This window comes from Xenopus laevis, chromosome 6S (genome assembly GCF_017654675.1).
Source record: "Xenopus laevis strain J_2021 chromosome 6S, Xenopus_laevis_v10.1, whole genome shotgun sequence".
Classification (NCBI taxonomy): Eukaryota; Metazoa; Chordata; class Amphibia; order Anura; family Pipidae; genus Xenopus; species Xenopus laevis.
Genome location: NC_054382.1, coordinates 12425569 through 12446785, shown reverse-complemented (window position 1 = coordinate 12446785; position 21217 = coordinate 12425569). Strand labels below are relative to the sequence as shown.

The following is a 21217-nucleotide window of genomic DNA, read 5'->3' as shown; positions in this document are numbered from 1 at the left end:
CCTGTAAAGCTACATAATTATTGCAATTGCTACTCATCTTTCTGTTAAGGCCCACTCCTAATCATATTCCAGTTTCTTATTTAAATCAATGCATGGTTGCTAGGGTATTTTGGACACTGGCAACCAGATTGCTGAAATTGCAAACTCGAGAGCTGCTGAAAATAAAAGTTAAATAGCTCAAAACCCACAAATAATAAAAAATGAAAACCATGGCAAATTGTCTCACAATATCACTCTCTACATCATAATAAAAATGAAGAGCCCCCATAAAATCCTGTGTGAACTAGGAGAGTGGCAACTAAGGTGGAAACTCTAATGGCTAGGGGAACTGGCAAGGCCATATTGGGTGAGGTTTAAGTAGAATAAAGAGAGAGGACTAACACACTGGAAATGGAAGGTATGTGTGGCGGTATGACTCAAGGTTTAGCAAATACAAAGATTCTTCAGGCTTCCCTGCACCCAATATGCACAAATGCTTAGGATTCCAGTGGAGATTCCTGACCAAGATGGTCTGAATTCAATTAATGTTACTTGTCAAAATTAAAATGTTCATAAATTTATGCAGTCTGTACCTGCTAAATAAAACTCATCCCTCACCCACACTGAAGCTGACCCTACCTCTCCTGCTTATCTGCACTCTCTCATTTGCTCAGCTGGCAACCATAGGGCACCTACATGACATTCTGGGCTCATTTGCTATTTGCAGGCACAGTGCTAGATGCAGAAACATGTATACAGAAAGCCTTCGTCCTCATTATTGTAGTGCTAGATATGTGTGTGTATAATACTTGTAACTTGGGCAGTGCACAGCCCTATAGCGTGCCAGAGAACTCACTTACACCTTGGTTCAGTCAGGTGTAAATCCCAGGTTTAATTTATAGCAGCCCCCTCTGGCATTTATAAGAATCCACTAATCAGTACCAAGCCATGCTGGCGTCTAGGGTTGCCACCTGGTTGGCATTTTACCGGCTCAGCCGGTAAAAATGGTGCTCGATGCCAATGTTATTATAGGACAGAAATAGCAAAATATAGGAAGGCCGGTATTTTTTCCCAGAAAAGTTGGCAACCCTATTTGCAACCTAGGCACGCAGCAGCGTTTCAGAAGCTGCCTGAAGCAGCAGCCCCGATGCTGCCCCCCCCTCACTCCGCAATTTCAACTTTTAGCATTGGGGCGGGTCCATTGCTAGTTCAGTGAGCGCTATTGCACGAATTTCTGTGTTAAAAAATGGAAATTTGGCTCTAAAAGTTACCAGAGGCAGGTTATTGGTTGCTCCTAGTTACTGGACGCTCAATGCCGTCTGAGGTAAGATTCTCACTTTGCCTCATGGCAAGAGCAGCCCTGTAAGATCGTGCCTCTTCTGCCTATCCCTAGTTTCGGCCAGAAATGCCATCTGGCCAGTAAAAATGATGGTTCATCCCAATGTTATTAATAGGGAATAAACATAAATATATAGGAAGGCCGGTATTTTATTCCGGAAAAGGTGGCAACCCTAGTTTCGGCCCTGCCAGTCTGTGCCTGTTTTTCTTTGTGTCAGATTGCAAAATTACATTGTGTCTAGCAGCAGGGGGCAATTCACTGTGGTAACTTGAGCAGTAAAGTCTAAAGAATGCTGCATTGTGAGAGATAAAATGTGGGATTGTGTTGAATTTTTTTTATTATTAGTAAATGTACTCGATTACAGTAGAACATTAGCCCTTTAATCTCACGTGTGCGTGACTAATGGAAGCTGCATATTTTACTTGTACTCCTTAATAATGGCATAAACTGGCATCTGCAAAGGAGCAATCAGAGAGACAAAAGGCAATGCTATAGTATTCAGGGAGTTTAAGGCTAAATCTCTCCTCATGAAGTAGCAGTCTGTTATACAGCCTGGTTGCTAGGGTGAGTGTGCTTAGCAATCAGGTGTCAAATTCCATGTTCAATGGCGGCACAACCCACAATTCATGTTTAAAAACAAGTGTAACCATGAGTGCTATGTATTATGTGGTAATTATGTGGTTTCCCTGCAAGAGTGTCATTGTGAATGATGGTAACAATGTTTATGGGGCATCTACACCGAAAAAGTACTTTTATTTTTGTGTCACTCACAGGAGAAAAAGAAATAACCCACGCACAGAATAATAATTATGTTTATTGAAGTTTTCCACACAGCAGCAGCACAGATAACCCCTGTTTGTTAGGATGTTTGTTTAAATAAAGTTGCAGAGGGAAATCAGTGCTGCGTGCCTGGTATAGGTGGGAGGGAAGAGGAGGGGCGGTAGGCGGGTCCTGATGGTTGGGGCGTGGCTTATCGGAGTTTCTGGCGCGACTATGGATCAGAAGCAGGGATATGTAGGGGGCGGGGCCTGTACTGTGAGGAGTGCCTGGACCCACCTCAGTGGCTGCGGTTGTATTGGGTTGTGCCTGGCAGTGCCACACAGCGGCAGAGGATCGGAAGGGAAAGGCGCTGGTGAGAGCGGAGTTCCCATGCAGGTGTTGGGCTGAGGCAGGGCTGGAAGAGGGGCAAATCTCTCTCAGGCGCAGTCAATTCACCCCGTACACCCGCCGCCTGCCTCTCTGTACCCGGGATGTCTTCCGAGAGCAGCGCAGAGAAGGGGCCTCCGCCTTCCCCGGCAGAGAATGTGCAGCCTGGGGTCCCTCCTGCAGCCGAGGAGCCGGGAATGATCAGCGTGGATATCGCGGGGCTTTTCTATCAGTTCTCCAAGACTTTTATCCTCATCTTCCCCGTGTACGTGCTGGGATACTTCGGCTTGAGCTTCAGCTGGCTGCTCATCGCTCTGGTGCTGCTGCTCTGGTGGCGGAGGAATAAGGGCAACAAGAACTCGCGGCTGTACCGGGCTCTCGCCTTCCTGGAGAACGAGGAGAAGTCCGTCAAGCACCACATCGCCTCCACCGACCTGCCTGCCTGGGTGAGTACTGCTGCTCCTCCTCATAGGGACACACTCTGTACTGCTCACTCACTCACTCACTCACTGACTCACTGACTATTACTGTACTGACTGCCTGTACTGTCTGCCTGCCTGGGTGAGTACTGCTGCTCCTCATAGGGACTCACTCTGTACTGCTCACTCACTCACTTACTTTCTTACTCACTCACTGAATAGTACTGTGCTAAGTGCCTGTACTGCCTGCCTGGGAGAGTAGTACTACTGTAAGTGCCTGTACTGACTGCCTGGGAGAGTAGTACTACTGTAAGTGCCTGTACTGACTGCCTGGGAGAGTAGTACTACTGTAAGTGCCTGTACTGACTGCCTGGGAGAGTAGTACTACTGTAAGTGCCTGTACTGCCTGCCTGGGAGAGTAGTACTATTAAGTGCCTGTACTGCCTGCCTGGGAGAGTAGTACTATTAAGTGCCTGTACTGACTGCCTGGGAGTGTAGTACTACTGTAAGTGCCTGTACTGCCTGCCTGGGAGAGTAGTACTATTAAGTGCCTGTACTGACTGCCTGGGAGAGTAGTACTACTGTAAGTGCCTGTACTGCCTGCCTGGGAGAGTAGTACTATTAAGTGACTGTACTGCCTGCCTGGGAGAGTAGTACTACTGTAAGTGCCTGTACTGACTGCCTGGGAGAGTAGTACTACTGTAAGTGCCTGTACTGCCTGCCTGGGAGAGTAGTACTATTAAGTGACTGTACTGCCTGCCTGGGAGAGTAGTACTACTGTAAGTGCCTGTACTGACTGCCTGGGAGAGTAGTACTACTGTAAGTGCCTGTACTGCCTGCCTGGGAGAGTAGTACTACTGTAAGTGCCTGTACTGCCTGCCTGGGAGAGTAGTACTACTGTAAGTGCCTGTACTGACTGCCTGTACCGACTGCCTGACTGGGAGAGTGGTACTACTCTAAGTGCTTGTACTGACTGCCTGTACTGATTGACTGCATCGGAGAGTAATACTACTGTAAGTGCCTGTACTGCCTGCCTGCCTGAGTGAGTACTGCTGCTACTCACAGGGGCTCTGGGACCCCCTCTGTACTGCTCACTGACTGACTAGTACTGTGCTAAGTGCCTGTACTGATTGCCTGCCTGGGTGACTAGTACTGTGCAAAATAGGGATGGGCGAATTTTTTCGCCTTGTTTTGCCGCGGAAATGACGCCCATAGACTTGTATGATATTTTGCCACGCCACAAAAAAATTTCAACGCCCATAGACTTTAATGTGCGTTGGCGGCGAATTTTTGGCAAAGCGAAACGGGTCAAATTCGCCCATCCCTAGTGCTAAATGCCTGTACTGACTGCCTGCCTGGGAGAGTAGTACAACTGTAAGTGACTGTACTGACTGCCTGGGAGAGTAGTACAACTGTAAGTGCCTGTACTGACTGCCTGGGAGAGTAGTACAACTGTAAGTGCCTGTACTGACTGCCTGGGAGAGTAGTACAACTGTAAGTGCCTGTACTGACTGCCTGGGAGAGTAGTACAACTGTAAGTGCCTGTACTGACTGCCGGCCTGGGAGAGTAGTACTACTGTAAGTGACTGTACTGACTGGGAGAGTAGTACTACTGTAAGTGCCTGTACTGACTGCCTGGGAGAGTAGTACAACTGTAAGTGCCTGTACTGACTGCCGGCCTGGGAGAGTAGTACAACTGTAAGTGCCTGTACTGACTGCCGGCCTGGGAGAGTAGTACAACTGTAAGTGCCTGTACTGACTGCCGGCCTGGGAGAGTAGTACAACTGTAAGTGCCTGTACTGACTGCCTGGGAGAGTAGTACTACTGTAAGTGCCTAAACTGATTGCCTGGGAGAGTATTACTACTAAGTGCCTGTACTGCCTGCCTGCCTGGGAGAGTAGTGCTCTTTTTACATTTTACTCACAAGTTAAAAATATCGGGGTTCCCTTCAGTAGGTACAATTAGTGATGGATCAGATAAACACGAGTATACTGTAAGACTTATTGGTTGGTAACCGCTTCTTCTGAACTGTCTGGGTACAAGTTGGCAAATAAGCTGTTTTTGCTCGGAATTCCTTATGCACTGGCTAAATTCACAGTCAGACTTCTGGGTGATATCTGATCATTTAACCAGCTTGCTGCTGGACTTCTTTTGCGTTTCAGAGTGAGTTCTCCCTTACAGTGATCTGGTCACGGTGCTTGTGGCCTGTATTTTGTTTAGGGGCTGGTTATGGGTATCAGTAGAACGAACTAGTCACTGATCTGATTGGGTGAGTGGCTCCCTAACTGGGTGACAGTTACCTGTTTTGCAGGCCTGCATATGCCTCTGGCAACGTTAGCCCTTTGGCTATTGGGGAGTACCTGCCATTCCTATGTGCTCCTATTTAGTCTCTGGGGAGTAATCACATTGGAGATCCATTATTGCTTTTCCTGCTTGGTAATGACCTGTAATCAGCCCATGAGAGTTCCACGCAGTTAATAATTACCCATATCTCCTTGCCTGATCAATACTTCAGTGCTGCTGTTGCTTCTATAGCAGAGCAACTTTGCCTGTGTGTAATACAAGGAAGACGTGTTCCTCCAGCAGAACCCCTCCTTGTAATTTGCTGTGCGCAGAACTAGACGTGAATACTCTCAGCATTAGTCACACACATCAAAGTCTCTTCCTCTACAGCCCGAGTTTTCTCTTTATATGTCTCTTAATCATATGTAGATTCTAATGACTTATATGTTTGGAGAGCATGCCTGCATATACGTTAGATTATATAATGCACTGTCTATAAAGGGAATCGACACCCAAAACTTTTTTTGTTTTTTTTGCACAGTAAAAGAAAATCCAAAAAACCTTCCAGTATACATTATTTAAAGGTTTTCATTCGTTTTATGTGTAGTCTATTCTCTGCTGGTTCTTACTCCGGAAACAGTGTAGCGAAAGCCATCATCATTGGGCTACATTGTTTCAAGAGTCAGAACAAGAGGACAGATGGCATAAACAAATATTTCAGCGGTTTTATTTGTAAATTTATGTATATTTTAATTTGTATAGCACTTCTTGAGGGCAAAGCACTGTACAGCTACTGATCACCAGCTAAAGATCTACTGGTAAATACCAAACTACCTTTTCGGGCACCCCTGGTCTATACTCTATTTTTTACTACTACTACTGAAACAGTGTAGCTATAGCTATCATCACTGGGCTACATCGTTTCAAGGGTCAGAACCAGAAGACAGATGGGGTAAACCAATATTTAATTTGTTTTAATTATAACTGGTTCTGACTCTTGGAAACAGAGGACAGATGGCATGAACTAGTGATGTGCGGGCCGACCCGATACCCGCGGGTTTACCCGCGGTTCGGGCTGACCTTGCACGCTTCGTTGTGGGCAGGTGTGGGTTGAGTTGTTCTCCTGCTCTCCCTGTCCGTCACCGTCAAATGCCGGCTTCCGGGTTCAGCTTTTATAGACGCTGCGCCTGCTCGTCCTGCCCCTTTTGTGACATCATCAATGGGGCGGGTCTATAAAAGGAACCAGGAAGTGCGGGCCAAGGGAGGGCGGGTTAGGGTCGGGGAAATTGGTTTTATTGGTAAAAGTACCTTAAAGCAACATCTCTCTGTCTGCGCATAGTCTATACTCAGCTGGTTCTTACTCCCGAAACTATGTAGCTAAAGCCATCATCATTAGGCTACATTGTTTCAAGAGGCAGAACAAGAGAATGGGGTAAACCAATATTTCAGTCATTTGTAACTGGTTCTGACTCTTGAAACAGAGGACAGATGGGATGAACAAATGTTTCAGTGGTTTTATTTGTAAATATAACTGAAATCGGTATATATCTCTTGGTAAATAGTCTATACTCTGCTGTTTTATTACTCTTGAAACAGTGTAGCTAAAGCTGTCATCACTGGGGTACATAGTTTCAAGAGTCAGAACCAGATGACCGGTGGGGTAAACCAATATTTCATTTGTTTTATTTGTAACTGGTTCTGACTCTTGAAACAGAGGACAGATGAGATGAACACATAACTGAAAGCAACATCTCTCTGTCTGTGCATAAAGCCATCATTCGGCTACATTGTTTCAAGTCAGAACCAGAAGACAGATAGGGTAAATAAATACGACTCTCAATTGCAGTCTGGTTTCTTAGGTCACTGACACTCATAAGAAGATTTATCCTGGGGATCCTTTCCTATTAATCTGTACCTGGTTTCTAGGGTATTGGCACCCAAGCAACTAGATTATAACCCAGAACAAACATTTTAAAGACCAAGTGCACATTGCCTTAAAACGCCAATCTGTACATCATGTAAACATTTATTTCCACTGTGCAATCGGAAGCTGCGGCTATTGTGAGTTTAATGTTTCCTTTATAGTACGTTTCCATTCTGTCTCACTGTGCCCAGGGAGCTTCTAGCCATCAGGCAGATTGAAGGACAGCTCATTGGAGTAGAAGCAAGGTGTTCCTGTCTGGCAGCTGTCCATATTAACACGTGGGCAAGCTATTTTCTATATGTGAGCCGACACCCTCCCGATTGTCCTCGTAACAAAAGATGACTCTGTACAGGGACTGAAAATAATCTTGAGTCTACTGACATTGTGTAGCACAGGTGTTTGTACCATCTCGGTGTTTCAGCAGCTCGGGCCTTTTATATAGAAGCTCCTTGTGCTTGTCATTTTGCTACATCCAGCCTGGACTTCTAGTACTACTATAGTTTCAGCAGCTCGGGCCTTTTATATAGAAGCTCCTTGTGCTTGTCATTTTGCTACATCCAGCCTGGACTTCTAGTACTACTATAGTTTATATAAACAAGCTGCTGTGTAGCCATGGGGGCAGCCATTTAAGCACAGGATACACAGTAGATACAGATAAGTACTACTATAGTTTATATCATCAAGCTGCTGTTTAGCCATGGGGGCAGCCATTCAAGCACAGGATACACAGTAGATAACAGATAAGTAATACTATAGTTTATATAAACAAGCAGCTGATAAGCTCTGTAGTATACAGTGGGATTCTGCATACCATATCTGTTTATATAAACTATAGTAGTACTTATCTGTTATCTACTGTGTATCCTGTGCTTGAATGGCTGCCCCCATGGCTACACAGCAGCTTGTTTATATAAACTATAGTAGTACTTATCTGTTATCTACTGTGTATCCTGTGCTTGAATGGCTGCCCCCATGGCTACATAGCAGCTTGTTTATATAAACTATAGTAGTACTTATCTGTTATCTACTGTGTATCCTGTGCTTGAATGGCTGCCCCCATGGCTACACAGCAGCTTGTTTATATAAACTATAGTAGTACTTATCTGTTATCTACTGTGTATCCTGTGCTTGATTGGTTGCCCCCATGGCTACACAGCAGCTTGTTTATATAAACTATAGTAGTACTTATCTGTTATCTACTGTGTATCCTGTGCTTGAATGGCTGCCCCCATGGCTACACAGCAGCTTGTTTATATAAACTATAGTAGTACTTATCTGTTATCTACTGTGTATCCTGTGCTTGAATGGCTGCCCCCATGGCTATACAGCAGCTTGTTTATATAAACTATAGTAGAGTTTTTAAAGCAAACAAACCAGTTTTATTAGTGCAGGACAACAGTGCATTATATTGTCTTTCTTTTAAACACTTAAAGTTTTTGGTGTTACTGTTCCTTTAAACAGAGTTAGACAGTAGATTTGACTCCCACTCGAGGGCCTGATTAGTAAGTGGAGTTCCAAGGGTAATGACACATGGGGGCAAATTCCCTAACCGGGGAAAATTCGCCAGTGACGGCTTCGCAGCCATCGCATCACTTCGCCAGGCGTAAGTTCGCTAGGACAACGCCAATTCACTAAACTCCAAAGTTGTGTCCAGGGTCGCCGAGCGCTGGCTTATTTTCGCTAGTGTTATTTCGGTAATCAAAGCGAAGATTCGCTAGTGTTGCCTAATTTGCATACAGTGGGAAATGATAAAATTCAATGGACGTATATGTTGCAGCAAAAACATTACATTATACAAGTCCAGGGAACCTTAAATAAAATAAAGCTGTTATAATGCCCTACACATGAGCCCACTGTATAGTTTATGTTCCATATGTTAGAAAATGGAGGGGAGAACCCAGTTACCCAAAAAAATTTGCAGACCTTTGCAGGCTATCACTCAGAAAAAAGGAAAAGACCAGCTTTTTTTGGGACTTTTTTGCAATAAAAATATGATGTAAGTAAGAGAAGATTCAGGAAGTCCTATGCACTCCATTGCTCAGTAAAATCCGCATCTCAAGTGAATTTGCAGAGTTACGTCCGATCGCTAGAGTGAAAATTGGCTTGGCTTTAGAGTGTGAAACAACACTAGCCTCTATCTACTTCGCTAGCTAAATGACGCCTACGCCCGTTAGGAAATCGGCGAAGTTCCGAAATGATGTCATGCTGGCGAATTTTCGTTTACGTTAGGCATTTCGCCCTTTAGTGAATCTGCCCCATGGGGCATTTTGTCACCCTGAGCAAAACCTTCTCTAGTCTGGGTGAAAGTACCTTTCAATTAAAAGTCATCGCTATTACCTTGTCCAAGCCAGTTGTTTTATATAATTATTCAAAAATGCATAAATAAAAATACAGCTAGTATTAAAGATATTGCATTGACCCCTGCATGAATAAATGCCACTGTTTGTATTATCGAGGGTTCCCTGAACTGCAAAATGGGGCCATTAGAGCTGTTCATGCGCATTATTAGGTGCATAACAGTTTCACTGCACAGTTTAAAGGAATTGCTCACCTTTAAAGGAACATAATCAAAAAATGAAAAAAAAATGAAAGTTTTTTTTCAATGCTTGTATTTAAAGTTATTGGGAGTCAACGTCTGTACGTTTTTATTGACTCCGACTCCAGATACCTAATTGCTTCCGACTCCGAATCCACAGTTCTGTCTCCTACCATACAAGGCTGCAATAAGTCATGTACTGCAGCAAGGCCAAACACTGATATTTTTTTAAATCGTTTGGTTTCCAATATTGATCCAGCAGCTGTTGGATTATAGGAAGTATAGATAACAAAAACTGTGCTGTACAAGTGTTTCAGGAGTATCCAGTAGAGAAAAGAATTACACCCTGGCTTGGTTGGTATCATGGCTGGACCCCTCCATGACATTATGTGGCTCTATGAGGGTCCTGTGTTGTAGTTCAGGGCAGCTTGTTTGCATTTCCGCAGCCAAACCAATATCACTCTCACTGAAACTGTCAGGCGAGTAGCAGTAGCGCAGCTGTCTGTAGTGTGAGTAGGATTAGGCTTGCATTTCATCGACTCGCACTATGCAGCGGCCGTCGTTCTCTGAATGAAATATACGTATGAATGAAATATTACAACAAAACCCACCAGCCCCGGCATTTCAGTTGGGTACTTGGACTACCCCCTAGTCCTGCCTTTTATAATCCTAATGCAGCTCTTATTTACCATGTACATTACCAGCCAGTGGTCCCTATTGAGTCTAGACAGTTCCAAATAGCAGTATCAGTACGGGCAGGGTTTCCCTAAGTGGGACGCCAGTGGATTGGAGATTGATGGTGATACCCGGACTTATAAAGCCGGAATCCCCAACTTTATTATACCGATGAGCCACATTCAAATGTAAAAAGAGCTGGGAAGCAACACGGCATAAAAAAAAAGTCCCTGGTTGTGCAAATTATGGGCTGTAATTGGCTATTTGGTAGCTCCTAAGTGGATTGACAGTCTAAAGGAGGTTCTGTTTGGCAGTACACCTGGTTTTTATGCAACTAAGGGTAGGACTACATGGACGTTTTTGGCGCTATCCGACGTGCTGCGACAAAACGCATGCAGAAAAATAAGGTAGGTGAATGCATTGTCGCATGGTGTCGCAGCATTGATTCGATGCGACACGACTGTTGGATGCAGATGCAGACGCAGCCGATATTCCACTTTTTTTAAGGGACAAAAATAAAGACACAGGGCTTGCTCAGTGCAACATTCCTTATATAGAAAATATACCCTTTTTTTACCAGTGTGTGTGTGTATGTATGTATGTATGTATATATATATAGTATTACTTATTTATTCATATATATTTGAGTGGGAGCTGCCGTTTTGCATTCATTGGCTGAATATAATATGATGATTTCCCGTAAATTTAGAATTAGTGTGAATTATCTGGAAACCCATTACCCAGAAAGCTCTGAATTATAGGAAGGTAATTTCCTATAGACTCAATTTTTATCAAATAATTCAGATTTTAATTTGTAAAAATTAAAATTTTAAATGTATCTTTTTTTCCCCTCTGTAATAAAGATACCGTTCCTTGTAGTGATGTGCGGGTCGGGTGAACCTGAACCCGCACCCGACCTTAACCCGCCCTTCACCAACCTGCCCGAATTCCTGCTTCCATTTTAAGGCCCACGCCGCCGCCCCTCCAATGATGTCGCAAAAAGGGCGGGGCAGGAGGCGGCATCTTTAAAAAATCAAGCAGGAAGCCGGCAGTTCTGGGTGGTGGGCGGGGAGAGCAGGAAGAAGAGCTCAACCCGCAAATGGAGATGCAGGGTCGGCCCAAACCTGCGGGTAAACCTGCAGCTCCCGCGGGTATCGGGCCTACCCGCACTTCACTAGTACCTTGTACTCGATCCCAAGTAAGACATAATTAATCCTAATTAGAGGCAAAGCACAATGGTAGATATATACACGGTGGAGAGTATCGCCAGTCCTGTAACTGTCTCACTGGCGCTCCGTCCTAGCGCCAATATTCAGTAATGTAACTTCACAAAAGTTGAGAACAGACAGGACGCTGAAGCAGAATTACTGCTGATATGCTCTTTTATTTTCCACAAAGAGGCAAAGCAGTCCTATTGGGTTTATTGTATATTAAAATTATTTTTAAGTAGACTTAATGCATGGGGATCCAAATTACGGAAATATCCCTTTTCTGGAGAATTCTGGATAACAGATCCTATACCTGTACCTATAAAATTCATATGTTCTCAGTTGCTGGTGGTTGGATCATATTATTATAACGCTCTGTGACTCCTGGCATCAGTTTGATGTGTATTTTATCAGACTGGGGGATTTTATTCGCTAGGTATTAAGTTTCCATTGCTAAGGGGAGTTGTGTGTTTTGTGCAGCCTTCTCCTGCCTAGTCTATGCCTCGCCTGCAGCCTGTGTTCTACTAAATAAGTCTATACATTTTTAATGACATTAAAAAGCTGATCTGCCCAATCTTGTTTTGGGGCATGTTCTGGGACACGGATGACTGTAAGGGGGGAATGTGTAAAGGTGGCATAAAGTTCAGCAGTGGCATAAAGTTTATTGGATTAACAGAAAACATGCAGTATGCATCATAACAAAATTATACAAGTGCATAAATTTGGGCACCCCAACAGAGAGATTCCATAAATACTTGGTTGAGCCTCCTATAGCCTTTGATGAGTGTCTAGATTCTGGATAGTGGGATTTTTGATCATTCATCCATACAAAATCTCTACAGTTCAGTTAAATTTGATGGCTGCCGAGCATGAACAGTCTGCTTCAAATCATCCCATAGATTTTCCATGATATTCAAGTCGGGGGGACTGTGACGGCCTTTTCAGAATATTGTACTTCTCCCTCTGCATAAATTTCTGTGTAGATTTCCAAGTGTGCTTAGGGCAAGGCCAGACATGCCGTTTTTACGTTGCATTTTACGTTGCGTAAATACGTCACTTAAACCAGACGTGACCGTCAACATGTGTTTTTCCGCACGTAGGTTTCTTTTCCCAACATGCACTTCTCATTGTTCTCGTTCCCCATAATTCCGCTGGCTGGAAATAGAAAATAGAACAGCTATTTAGAAATAGGAAAACTATTAACATGCAAAGTGGAGCAGGAATGACAATCAATACACAACGTAATTACGTCACCGGCCTTAAAAACGTATATGTGTCATTTACCTCTCGAATATTTAAAATACGCTGCGTATTTACATTACGTGTGGTTTCAAACTTGCAGATCCCATAGAGTCTATTGATTTGGTAGTTTCTTGACGTATTGGCGTTTCTGTTAAAAAACGCCAATACTGGCATCCTGTGGCGGATTTCAGCGTGCAAGTGCCCTGTGAGAATTGCCAATAGTGCGTTTTCCATTAGTTTCAGTGGTAGTTTTTTTTAAAACGCAATGTAAAAACACCATATCTGGCCTCACCCTCAGAGTCATTGTCTTGTTGGAATATCCAATCTCTGCGTAACTTCAGCTTTGTGACTGATGCTTGAACATTATCCTGAAGAGTTTGTTGATATTGGGTTTAATTCATCGGACCCTCGACTTTAACAAGGGCCCCAGTCCCTGAACTAGCCACACAGCCCCAGAGCATGATGGAACCTCCACCAAATTTGACAGTAGCTAGCAGGTGTTTTTCTTGGAATGCAGCCATGCAAAGCGCTTTTTGTTATGACCAAATAACTCCATTTTTGTCTCATCAGTCCAAAGCACTTTGTTCCAAAATGACTGTGGCTTGTCTAAATGAGCTTTTAGCAAGTGACTCTGTTTGTGGCGTGAGTGCAGAAAGGGCTTCTTTCTCATCCCCCTGCCATACACATGTTCTTTGTGCAAATTGTCCTGAATTGTAGAACAATGTACAGATACATCTGCAGCAAGATGTTCTTGCAGGTCTTTGGAGTTGATCTTTGGGTTGTCTGTAACCATTCTCACAATCTTCTACATATGCCGCTCCTGTATTTTTCTTGGCCTGCCAGACCTGGGTTTTACAGCAACTGTGCCTGTGGCCTTCCATTTCCTCATTACATTCCTTACAGTTGAAACTGACAGTTTAAACCTCTGAGATAGCTTTTTGTAGCCTTCCCCTAAACCGTTATACTGAAAAATCTTTGTTTTCAGATCTTTTGAGAGTTGCTTTGAGGATCCGATCCTGTCACTCTTCAGAGGAGAGTCAACTTGCAATTGGTCACCTTAAATACCTTTTCTCATGATTGGACACACTTGCTTATGAAGTTCAAGGCTTAATTTAGCTAATCCAACCAATTTGGTGTTGCCAGTAATCCGTATTGAGCAGTTACATGCATTCAAATTAGCAAAATTACAATTATACCCACATTTTTGCACAGTCAGTTTTTCACTTTTTGATTTACTTTCATGCAACTGAATACTGCTTCACTAAAAATCTCAGAAAACACCCCAGTACTCAGATGTTCCTGGGAAATGAAAGACATACCACTGTTATCTTTTTTTTGAAAGTGGAGTAAATTAATGCAGGCTGAGAGGGGTTCCCAAACTTTTTCATTTAACCATTTGCCCAGTTTTTAGTTTTATACTGAACTATTCCTTTAATTCCCTGCAAGACGCACACCAACCTGACTTCCTAATGTGCTCAGTTGACAGTTAGGCCTTTTCTTTCGGAATGTCCTAAAAATAAGTAACTTGTGCAAAACTAAGTGCCATCCTTAGAATACTAGGACGACACGTCTGCATGAATTCCATCTTCAATGCTGAGCTGTCAGTGTCCCTTTAAATTCTGCCCCATGTGTAATATGAATATAGCAGCTGCTGCATTGGCTGCTGAGAGTCCTTTGCCTTTTGCTTCGCTTGTTCTGCTCAGGGAAACATCAGTGTATTTGCTCAGCTTTGTCATAGGCAAAGGGTTAAAGGGGAGATGTATGTCTGGCCTGCTTGATTGACATCTTGGCTATTTATAAAGAGGCTGGAAAATGTCCTTATGTCTACAATTACACGATTCACCGGTGCCTGTGTGTTTAAAATGCGGCATATTGACTCATTTTGCAGCTGCAGTTTTATACGACCTGTATCTCCGTAACGATGAGCTTTAAAAGTAACAATACATCTATATATATATATATATATATATATATATATATATATATATATATATATATATATATATATATATATATCTTGCAAATGAAGCTATTTGTGTGCCATAGCCGTTGTCCCAGACCACTTGCATGGGTATTAGGAGGCCCTAATGGGCTGCTGCTGCTTCTCATAAAGTTAACGTTAATTGTATGATGGAGAGAGTGATATTCTGAGATAAATTGCAATTGGTTTTCATTTTTTATTATTTGTGGTTTTTGAGTTATTTAGCTTTATATTCAGCAACTCTCCAGTTTTGCAATTTCAGAAATCTGGTTGCTAGCGTCTAAATGACCCTAGCAACCATGCATTGATTTGAATAAGAGACTGGAATATGGAGAGAGGCCTGAATAGAAAGACGAGTAATACAAAATAGCAATAACAATACATTTGTAGCCTTACAGAGCATTTGTTTTTAGAAGGGGTCGGTGCCCCCATTTGAAAGCTGGAAAGAGTCAGAGAAAGAAGGCAAATAACTCAAAAACTATAAAAATGAAGGCCAATTGAAAACTTTTTTTTAGAATGAGCCATTCTATAACATACTAAAAGTTAAAGAGATTCTGTCATGAGGGGCTTTTAGGGGCATATTTATCAAGAGTCAAATTTTGGTTTGAAAAAACTCCGAAATTTGAATTCAAAAAGACCAACCGAAATTAAGTCGAAGTTTTTTTTGGTCAAATAGGTCAGTTTTCTAATCCAATAGGTCCGTATTCGGCCGAATTCGTATCGTATGAACCGAAGGAATAGCGCATTTAATCTAATTTGATTCAAAGTTTTTCCACTAATTGACTCAAAATAGGTTCTAGAAGGTCCCCCATAGGGTTAAACAGCTACTGGGCAGGTTTTAGATGGCGAATGGCCGAAGTCGAATTTTTAAAGAGACATTACATGATAAATTTCGATATCCGAATTTTCTAATTTTTTTCAAATTCGAATCGAATTTGGACTCTTCCCTAGTCAAAGTATACAAAAATAGCTCTAAATTCGAATTTTTTTCATTTGAAAATTCATCTCGACCTTTATTAAATCTGTAAATGGTGTAGTTTTTATTTCTAAATTACACTGTTTACACTGCAAATAATTCACTATACAATATAAAATGTAATTCCTGAACCATCAAGTGTATTTTTTTTTTTTTGTTGTAACTTTGGCGTAAAGGTGGATCTCAGGTCATTTTGCCTGGTCATGTGCTTTCAGAAAGAGCCAGCACTTTAGGATGGAACTGCTTTCTTCTTTAGGCTGTTGTTTCTTCTACTCAATGTAACTGAATGTGTTGCAGTGGGACCTGGATTTTACTATTGAGTGCTGTTCTTAGATCTACCAGGCAGCTGTTATCTTGTGTTAGGGAGCTGCTATCTGGTTACCTTCCCATTGTTCTTTTGTTTGGCTGCTGGGGTGGGGGGGGTGATATCACTACAATTTGCAGTACAGCAGTAAAGAGTGACTGAAGTTTATCAGAATTACATGACTGGGGGAGCTGGGAAACTGACAATATGTCTAGCTCCATGTCAGATTTCAAAATTAAATATAAAAAAATCTGTTTGCTCTTTTGAGAAATGGATTTCAGTGCAGAATTCTGCTGGAACAGCACTATTAACTGATGTGTTTTGAAGAAAAATTATTTTCCATGACAGTATCCCTTTAACTTAAATGTAAACTGTCCCTTTAAAGTATCATTGAGGAAGAGTAGATAGAAGAGGTTACAGTTTGTTAACCCCTGTGACCCAAATTATTTACCTTCTACCATGGACTAGTGCACCTCTTGTTTTCCTGCAGAGTGGGCCAAAATTGGATGACAACTTGTGTGGAGATACATAGAAGCTAGAGATTTCTGGGTCCAGACTCCTGGGCCATAGTGATGTGCACCTGGCCTGGACCCACTTGCCCCCTTCCTTTTATAGACCCGCCGATGACGTCACAAAAGGGGCAGGATGGGCAGACCCGCCCCTCTAAAACCAGAAGTCAGAAGCCGGCAGTTTAGGTTTGCGGAAGGGGAGAGCAGGCAGAAGAGCTCCACCTGTGACCCGCAAATGGGGCATCGAGGTCAGCCCGAACCCGCCCGACCTGCGTGTATCAGTCCAGTCCGCACATCACTACTGACTCGTTCCTTAAAGAAGAGGAGCACCAGCCATGGGTAGGAGATAAGTGATTAGTGCTTAAAGGGGACTGGGAGGTGCTTAAAGGGGACCAGTCACCCGAACAAATGATTCCAAATCCTATTTTATCACATAAGTTAAGCAAAAGGAACTTTAATTACACTACATATATTTTTTGAATCTTGTTTCCTTCAGTCTGGGAACTCATAATTATAACAAGCAGGCAGGAGCCATTTTGTGGACACTGTTATTAAGACAGTATCATCTCAGAATCTTGTTTGTGCTCCAGAATGGGGGACCTGATGTCCATCCCCATGTACTGGCTACACAATTAAATGGTGGAGAGAACGGGGGAATGTGGGGAGAGCAGTGACATCTAGGAAGTGCTGAATGGAAAGTGAAAGTAATTGTCTGCCCTCCCCTTAAAGGAGAAGGAAACCCCCAGGGCGCTAAACCCCTCCCCCCCTCCCCTGTGCTGCCCCCCCTCCCTCCTCCCCCTGGCCTACCTGTCCCCCTGGGCAAATGCCCCTAACTTTTTACTCACCCCTCTGCGCAGGTCCTGTCCACGGAGTACGCAGTCGCCATCTTCTCCCACGCGCGTCTTCTTCCTGCTCTGATCGGCGTTTTCTGGCGCATGCGCAGTAGGAACAGGTACCGGTACGGCTCTACTGCGCATGCGCCGAATGTCACGAAGTGAAATCGGAAAACTTCGTGACATTCGGCGCATGCGCAGTAGAGCCGTACCGGTACCTGTTCCTACTGCGCATGCGCCAGAAAACACCGATCAGAGCAGGAAGAAGACGCGCGTGGGAGAAGATGGCGACTGCGTACTCCGTGGACAGGACCTGCGCAGAGGGGTGAGTAAAAAGTTAGGGGCATTTGCCCAGGGGGACAGGTAGGCCAGGGGGGAGGAGGGAGGGGGGGCAGCACAGGGGAGGGGGGAGGGGTTTAGCGCCCTGGGGGTTTCCTTCTCCTTTAAGGCATAGAGGAGGGGCAGGCAATAGTTGATTGACAGCTGAGATTTTTAATTGCGTTTACAACAGCTATGAATGCTGTAATAAAAAAAAAAGAATTTGAATTTCATGTTTAATTTGAAAAAAAAATTACTTTTATTATACAGCTTTTTGTGTCTCGGTGACAGGTCCCCTTTAATTTGCAGAAGAAGAAAACGTCAATTCCTTTTGAAATAAAGGCAGATTGTATTGTAGCTGTCTTTTCCCTTTAATCATGGCAATTAGTGCTGGCGACACTGATCTCTTTTTTTCCAGCCTGATGTAATGTTTATGGAGTGGCCCCTCAGTTACCAGGGGTATGTGTATAACAGACCTGTGCCCTTAAATATAATGGAAGTGTTCAGAGGCTGCAGATAAATAAACACGCGGGGGGTTGAAAGGGTTCTGTGTGCAGCGACCGCCCCATTCATTGCCACTGAAGGAATTGACTGTCTGTGTGGATCACCTTGGAGACTGTAGCAATGGCTGTTCCTCTTGTGTTCAGGTTTCTTCTATTGGATATGTGGATGGGAGCCCTGCAGGGTGAAGAGTCAGTCTCTAGCTAACCACCGAAACTGCTCCTGCGGTCCTGCCTGTACGGACATTACACAGACATACAGCTCCGATTTAGGGGCACATTTACTAAAAAGGGCGGCGTGACGTGATTTTGGCACTTCACCGATTTACTGGCGTAAATTCGCTAGCGAAGGAGATAGACTCTGGCACAACTTCGCACTCTAATGCCAGACGAATTTTCGCTCTGGCGAAAGAGCGTTACTACGCAAATTCACTACGTTTTTGATTTTACTGAACGTTACCTCTACCACCAGACTTGCCTTCGCCACTTCAGACCAGGCGAAGTGCAATAGAGTGCATAGGACTTGCTTCAAAAAAAGTCCCTAAAAATGCTGGTGTCTTTTTACTTTTTAAAGGGTGATAGGCTGAAAAAGATCGTAAATTTTTTTGGGGGTACCCTCCTTCCCCCATACATTTCCTAACATATGACACCTAAACTATTCAGTGGGTACATGTATAGGGCAAAATAACAACTTTATTTTATTTTATGAAGCTTTCCCAGGCTTGTGTAATGTAATGTATTTGCTGCTACATATACGTCCATTGTACTTTAACTTAGCGCCGTATGCAAATTAGGCATCGCTAGCGTAACTTCGCTTTGCTTGAAGAAATGATAGATCAAATTCGCTACCTTTCGCCTCCCTGGGTGCAACTTCGGATTTTAGTGAATTTGAGCAGCCCTGGCAAAACCACGCCTGGCGAAGTGTGCAAAGCCGTCACTAGCATGTTTTCGGCGCATAGTGAATTTGACCCCTAGAATCCACTAAATGAATTGTTCAGCTGCTTATGGGAATATTTATCAAGGGTCGAATTTTGAATTTGAAGAACTTCAAAATTCGCATTCAAAAAGACCAACCGAAGTTAAGTCAAAGTTTTTCTTTGGCTGAATAGGTCAGTTTTCGATAGAATAGGTCCGTATTCGGGCCAATTCGAATTCTACGAAGTAATATCAAATTTGATTCGAAGTTTTCCCAAAAAAAAAAACTTTGATTTTTCAAAGTCCACCAATTGACTCGAAGTAGGTTCTAGGAGGTCCCCCATAGGCTAAAACAGCAATTCGGCAGGTATAGAGATGGCGAATGATCGAAGTCGAATTTTTAAAGATACCGTACATGATACATTTCGCTTTTTGTAATTCGAATCGAATTTAGACTATTCCCTAGTCGAAGTACACAAAAAATAGCTTGAAATTCGAATTTTTTTTAATTCGAAAATTCACCTCGACCTTTGATAAATCTGCCCCTTAGTGTGCACAGGGCCGTATTTACATAGCAGGCGCCTCTAGGCCCACTGTCATTTGTCGCCCTGTCCCCTCCCTTTTATTCAATCAAATTTTCATCATCAGGTCCAGAGCTATGGGGATTAGCGTACAGGAAATTTAAAAAAGTATCGTATCTCCTGCGCCTCCGCAATGTTTATGAACGAATGTGGGTGTGATTGGGTAGCATGCCGCCCCCTAAAATCCTGCTGCCCTAGGCCCGGGCCATGGGGGCCTCTCCACAAATCCGGGCCTGAGTGTGCAGTCCTGCGGAGTTATGCTAGAAATCACCCACTGTGTCTTACCATTAACAGAAGCCCGTGGGCTGCTTTATGATAGTCCCCTAGTTAATTTAATTGCTCCAGTCTGTACCATTGTTAAAGGGGTGGTTCACCTTTGAGTTGACTTTTAGAATGATGTAAAGCAGGAGTGCCCATACTTTACTAATGTGAAGTCTACTTTTAGTGATGTTGTCCCATTATGATCTACATCCATAATATATTATTGCCCTGTTCCATGGAAAATATTATTTAAATATTGATTTATGAGAAAATGTACATGTAACAACTATTTCTTCTGTTACCTTAAAATAATAAATATCTGAATGAAAAGCATGAAACAGGAGGGTGATTTAGACAAGCTGTTTGTTGAAAGAGTCTTGAGATCTACTGATCATTTATTATTTGTGGTGTTTGAGTTATTTAGCTTTTTATTCAGCAGCTCTCCAGTTTGCTATTTCAGCCATCTGGTTGCTAGGGTCCAAATTACTCTAGCAACCATATATTGATTTGAATAAGAGACTGGAATATGGATAGGAGAGGACCTGAATAGAAAGATGAGTAATAAAAAGTAGCAATAACAATAAATGTGTAGCCTTACAGAGCATTTTTAGATGGGGTCAGTGACCCCAATTTAAAAGCTGCAAAAAGCCAGAGGAAAAAGGCAAATAATTCTGAAACGATGGAAAATAATTAATGAAGACCAATTGACTTAGCCATTCTATAACATACTAAAAGTTACCTTGAAGGTGAACCACCCCTTTAATTTGGTGACAGACTGAACAACTGAACTGGAGGAAAGCAAGAGGAAAGGGTGGGGGAGGAGGGGTATTTTAAACTACGGGTTGAATTCTCCTTTAAGGGCTACAAACGTTTGGAAGGCCTGACTCAGTGCAGAAGAATGACTGTATAAAATCCCCGTTATATTTCAAGCGTCAGTGCTGAAGGAGTCTGGGCTTTCTGAGCATTCTTCCCTATGAACATTTTCACATGGGATCACTGTACTGACATTAACCTTAATCTATTAACATTAATCGACTGCTCTTCCTGCCAAAAATTCTCACTACGTGGCAATTGGCTTCTTTTACTTTATGGTCTCTTTTATCAGGAGTCAATGGGGCAAATTCACTAAAGCGCGAAGTGGCTAACGCTAGCGCAAATTCGCCAGCGTGACGTCATTTTGTTGTACTAAAGGGTGCTGGTGGTGGACCTACCTTAGCGCTACTTTGAACCCTTACGCCAGGCGAAATTGCGCTAAGGCGAAGAGACGTAATTACGCTAATTCACTAAC

At 43.1% G+C, this 21217-nt stretch overlaps 1 protein-coding gene across 1 annotated transcript in view; it reads left to right on the top strand.

Moving 5' to 3' along the window:
- Positions 1 to 2366: 2366 nt before the first annotated feature.
- esyt2.S (extended synaptotagmin-like protein 2 S homeolog) overlaps positions 2367 to 21217 on the top strand; it is a gene marked incomplete at its 5' end in the record, with an annotated part of 81414 nt that continues 62563 nt past the window's right edge. The window contains 1 exon segment of the mRNA NM_001095791.1: positions 2367 to 2910. Within this exon segment, the coding sequence (NP_001089260.1) occupies positions 2569 to 2910 (342 nt within the window).